At 33.6% G+C, this 6,000-nt stretch overlaps 1 protein-coding gene across 1 annotated transcript in view; it reads left to right on the top strand.

Annotated features, from left to right (window-relative positions):
• Positions 1-5,715, top strand: part of RNF11 (ring finger protein 11) — a 37,223-nt gene extending 31,508 nt beyond the window's left edge. The window contains exons 2-3 of the mRNA XM_069591093.1: positions 2,437-2,606; positions 3,768-5,715. Of these exons, the coding sequence (XP_069447194.1) occupies positions 2,437-2,606; positions 3,768-3,939 (342 nt within the window). The 3' untranslated portion in view covers positions 3,940-5,715. The remainder of the gene's footprint in view (positions 1-2,436; positions 2,607-3,767) is intronic.
• Positions 5,716-6,000: the final 285 nt, after the last annotated feature.

Genomic DNA, 6,000 nt, shown 5'->3' on the forward strand with positions numbered 1-6,000 from the left:
CAGTAAGAAGGACAAGCTTGAAACTTTTAGGAAACAGCTAATTGGGCTGAAGTAACAGAGCTCTTCAAATGCAATATTGATAGTTATAAAAGCCACTGTTTTGTGAGTTCCTGCCATTCTAAGGTTCACCATCTTTCTCATTTAAGTCTTAACAGCAACCATATATGGTAGGGTAATCCAGATAGGTTAAATCTCTTCAACATGGTCACTCTAGTGGCAGAGAAGCAACTTTGACAGTAATCCAAGGTTATCTGGATCCAAAAACCATACTTGATAATAATAAAATATGTTCTTTCCATGTGAAATGAACTAAGTGTTTGGATGAAGAATGTAATTCTGATAAGTATCCATATGCTTGGTTGTTATTTTCTAGATGAGCTAGAAGTATTAATCATTATTGATTTCATGTGGAAATTTATAAAACATGAAACTTGGAACTACTGGCATTTTACTGTGTCAGAGAATATAACATTAATTTGATAAGAATTTACCTTTTTTTGAGATCTTTAATTACAGATTTGTTCTGAATCTCAAAAGAAATAGTCTTGAGTTGAATTGCCTTTGACCAGAAACTCAATAATAACTAGTCAGAAAACAGGTTTATAAGAATAGGGCTAATTAAAGGAACATAATTGTATCTTTAAGAGACATTGTGATGAAATGTCTTTTTCCTTGAATTAAATATTTCAGTATTTGAGCCTAATATATATGTATCTGAGACTTGCCCCTAAAATTTCTCTTTGAAAAGCATATTTATACTTGAGCCCTTACAAAGTCTCATTATTGGTGCTCTCTGTTATTTTCTTTTGAACCCCAGAAACCATTGACTAAAAACAGCCTCAGCTGATGCTATTTCTAATACTTAGGGAGGTTATTTCACAGAATTTTTTTTAAGTTGTTAAACAGTTTTTTCAAATTGTTAAAAAAGGTTGTGTCAACAAATTAAGCGATTATTCCTGAAGGCATAATCTCCTACTTGCATATGTTGGCTATCATTGTAAACAAATGCCTAAATTGTAGAAATCATAAGTAATCATACAGGATGAATAAAAATAACATTTTCTAATGTTATGTTTACATAACATTAGAAATGTAATGTTACATTTTCTAATTTTAATGTTAATTAGTTGTGATTTAATGTGAATTTTCCCATGAAGACGTTATACATAGATTGAAAGTATTATGTCTCAGTCAATTTATTCAGTAGAGAGATTATCTGAAACACTGTATTAGGTGGCTCAAAAATGGTTTTAGCCACAATGAAATCATTAGGTCAGAGATGAACTTCATAGTATTCATTGAGTTGAGATCTTTTCCCAGATGTCTCATCAGAGGTTTTTTCTGAGTATCTTATCTAACAAGGTAGCTTTCTCTATCAATCAAGGAACTTTGTTTACACTTCACTCCCCATCACCTAGTACATAATAGATACTCAGGTATCTGTTGAAACAATGTATAAAAGAGTGTGAATAAAATTATCTCATAAATGTGAGACTTCCTTGATGGCTTAGACAGGAATCCACCCACAATGTGGGAAACTTGGGTTCAGTCCCTGGGTTGAGAAGATTCCCTGGAGGAGGGCATGGCAACCCACTCCAGTATTCTTGCCTGGAGAATCCCCATGAACAGAGGAGACTGGCAGGCATGTCCATGGGGTCTCCAAGAGTCGGACACAACTAAGCAACTAAGCACAGCACAGCGAGTAGAAAAATAAAGCAATACAGTTGCTTGACCCTTGAACTACGTAGGTTTGAACTGCACAGGTCCACTTATGCATGGGTGTTTTTTCAGCTAATACGCACTACAGTACTGCATGATTCATGGTTGAGTCCTCGAATGTGTATTCCATTTGGAAGGAAGGTGGCCTCATTTCGCTCACTGGATCATCATATCCAAATACATATGCAAAGCCTAATTTTACAGGAATTTATTGCAATAATATCTCATCTTTCCAAATAAAGAAAAAATTAATTATAAAGATTGTTGTCTGTATGGAAAGAAATAACAAGTTTGCAAATAAGAATCTGTAATGGCCAATTCTACTGTAAGTAATGATATATACCAAAACCACGAAACTCCCATTGTGGCCTACAGAATATTGAATACAGTCCATTTGGTTAATTAATTACATTGATTTATCTGTTTGTGTATCAGGAATGAATATGTCTGTGTTATTTGGTTTTCCTATAGAAATACTTCAAGTAACATTCCATGCCAGTTTTACTGTAAAGCTTGTTTTTATATCCTTTAAAAGTAGGTCAGATATGCTAACGTTAAAGCAGGGTAAAACAGAATTTCATGCCAGTGCATATTTGTCCAATCTCCTTCCTCTCCAAGGTCCCCTCCTCAGCCAAAAAAGGAAGAAACAAAAGGAAAACGTTACCTAGAAAACAGATTTTTTTTTAATAATTATTTTCTCCATTTTAAAAAATTTAGGAACAAGTTCCAGTTCCGGTCTATCATCCAACACCTAGCCAGACTCGCCTGGCAACTCAGCTGACTGAAGAGGAACAAATTAGGATAGCTCAAAGAATAGGCCTTATACAGCATCTGCCTAAAGGAGTTTATGACCCTGGAAGAGATGGATCAGAAAAAAAGATCCGGGAGTAAGTTTTAATTTATACATGTTTCAAAGGTCTGTCTTCAGAGATTTGTTTTTTAAAAATATTCTGTTGCATTTTGAGAGTCAGATATTTAATGAATTCTGGGCAAAAATTTGTTTAGATGTAGAAATTAAGAATTTTCATATAAAAAATAAATGATGGTACAAATTCTGACCGTTTTATAGGTTGCCTGTGTCCATTTGGATGACAGTTAATGTCAGTTAAAAATTATTTAACTGTGTAATAAGTGTGAACTAGTACCAGCATTGCTGGTGGCCTAATCAATTGGTAAAGCCGTTTGGCAATATTTCACAGACCTTTAGATCTAAACCCTTTGAGACAGTTAATTCTAGAGATCTATCCTAGAATATGTACCTCACTTCAGCTCCCAGAGTTTTATGCGCAGAGATAGTTACCATAATTTTAGTTAGTGAAAAATAATAATAGAGGAATACTTCGGTAGGTTATATAGAGATTAAAATTGTTTGCTAAGGATTTTAGTGATATGAGGAAAACCTTATCCGTTTCTTAACTTATAGAATAATTGTACTAAGTCTGATGAGTTAAATATAAAATTTTACTTCAGGGAGATTTTTCCTTCAGAGTTCATTATTCTTTGAGAATCCCTGAGAACAACTATTTTCCTTGTAGGTTAAGAATGATCTTTACCAACAGACATAAAGTAATTTATTATGCTGTGCTTGGCTGTTTGAGCTGTAGCACCATTTAGGGTTAGTGGTTCTGTATTTACATGTAGTTATTAAATTGAAAGCTGTCTGGGCTTACACTGAAAACTCAGTTCAAATAAAATTAATCTAACATGGTTTCTTATCTACTAAAGTTTCACATCCTCCTTAAGGTGTCTTCTGTAATATGTAGCTGTTTTACAAGCACAATTCTAGCAGTGAACTTGATTCCTATCTGATACGTTTCTCTTCGTTGATTGCTCTCAAACTCTTCAAATTCCCAGGTGATTGAAAAAAGAGATTGTAGCAGGATAATGCTAGGAAAAAATTCCGTCTGGATGCTTAGGTGATAGAATGACAGGAAGCCGTTTTTGTCTGTTCATATTAACATTGTCTTTGTAATGGGGATTTTAAAGAGTATTCTAGATAGATCACTTGTCTAAAAATGCTTTCTCATTTCTCTCCCTCACCCCAACAGGTGTGTGATCTGTATGATGGACTTTGTTTATGGGGACCCAATTCGATTTCTGCCGTGCATGCACATCTATCACCTGGACTGTATAGATGACTGGCTGATGAGATCCTTCACGTGCCCCTCCTGCATGGAGCCAGTTGATGCAGCACTGCTTTCGTCCTACGAGACTAATTGAGCCAGGGTCTCTCATCTGACTTCAAGTGAACCATCATTTTTGGTGGTTTTGATCTTTTGTCACTGAGCCCAAAGAGCCAGGGATTAGGAATTAAGATCATGCACAAAAGTTTCCTAAAATTTCCTGAATGGCTGCAGATGTTGGGGAAAAGTACGTGATATTTTAGAAACTAAGGGGGAAAAGTAGGATGGTATTTTTATGTAAAGCCTTGACCCAGTGTTTAAAAATATAATTGTATTTAGATCTTGTTATTGCTCCAGTACATAGGAATTGTGTAAAGTGTTACAGCAGCTGTATATGTTTCAATTGTGTGTGTCAAAGATTAGGAAAAAGATAGTGGTTGTTTTTTCCTAAATGAAATAACTTTCTTCTTCTCCCCCACCCAAATTCTTTTCTGAAGTTGCTGGCATTTGGGTCAAGGTTTTATTAAAAGCTACATTTTATAACACTGGCACAAAAAAAGTAGTTTTAAGCTTGTTTGCACAGTTCTTTTTTTCCATTGGAAATGGAATTCATTGCCTTAGGTCTTTTTTAAATAGTGTATTATTATCGTTGGGGCTGGCTCTATGCTTGAAAACCAGTTTATTTATAACCTGTTATAAGTGCTATATCTGTTTGCAGTTAGGAAATACAGAATTCAAAGTGATCTCCTAGCTTGTAAGCAAACTGAGATGCACTATCCCTTTTCTATTAAAAATCAGTTAATGTGTCAAGAAACCAACTCTAGTAAAGTCAGGTTTAATATTAGCCTTTCTTATGTGTTTCATCTAATTATTTTGGTTGTTAATAGGTGATAATTATTTTGGTTGTTAATATGGTGATAATTAAAAGTCAAGGTAAATTTTAAATATTAGGAATTCTGATTTATTGAGCTCGAATTATGCCACCATGCTTATGTAAAAATGAAAGTGGCAACATGGTTAAACTGAGAAAGTTTCTCAGTTGTAACAATTTTGATTTTCTCTCTCCTGTGACCTTCTTCCCTGCTGTCTTGAACCATAGCAAAAGGATACTGCATCTCTTGTTGTATTGCTGAGGTTATTGAAGTTACACAAAACACATCTCAGTCTCTGTTTCTTAGAAGGAAAGTCCTGCTAGTTGACTGACAATTCTAAACAGGGAGAATTAAGATAAATGTGTTTAATTAATGTTTTGCACACAAATGCAGAATTTGTATAACCACATGACATCATAGTTGTGATCTCAAAAAAAAGACTTTCTCCTTTATCTTTTTCTTGCAGTTAAATGTAGGAATTCTCTGAAACTCTAAGCTTCTGAAGTGTTAGAGGTAGAGATGGTCTAGCAAAGATGTAGTTTGTAATGTTTTATCCATTTAGCATGTGTTTATTTTTTGTTATGTACTAGAAGATGACATATTTGTTTGGCTCAGTGATAATTACAACTAAAAAATCATTCATTAGCAAAAGGAGAAGCAATCTCAACCTTAACAAATCAGAAATGTTTCTTATTATTTTGTATTGAGTTGAATATTTGACTCTTTAACACTTTTCTACATACAAAACACAAGTCAAGTCTCTTGAAGGGTTCTTCATAATTGTATTAAGAAGAATTTAGTATGTCAGAAGCACTTAAAGATTTGACATTCAACTGTAGCAGTATCTATGTTGGTTAATTTTCTTATGAGCCCCATGATGAGTTTGAGAAAAATTGAAAGAAATTATAGATTATCAGGTTCTGTTAAATTGTTACATGTATCTTCCTTAAGTTTTTGTTCATTAATTTATATCCAATTACATAAAGCAAATTTGGAGGAAACACCTGAAGTTGTGCAATATTTTCAGCGATATTACTTTTTTATCTTTGTGTTTTCTACTTAAACATGATGTCTGTCATCAAGTATTATAGTCAGACTTTCTTTTTTTCTAGATTGTCAAAATTGGTAAATGAACATTTTTTTTAATCATCTTCTATGTTGCTATTAGTCTTTCTTTATTAACAAGGTTTCTTTTACAGAAGTTTGGCAGTAATATTGAGGGGACCAGGATTGAGCTGAATTTTTTTTTTAATAAGGTACTTTGTATTCTTTAATTTTGATCTCTA

The sequence above is a fragment of the Ovis canadensis genome, chromosome 1 (genome assembly GCF_042477335.2).
Source record: "Ovis canadensis isolate MfBH-ARS-UI-01 breed Bighorn chromosome 1, ARS-UI_OviCan_v2, whole genome shotgun sequence".
Lineage (NCBI taxonomy): Eukaryota > Metazoa > Chordata > Mammalia > Artiodactyla > Bovidae > Ovis > Ovis canadensis.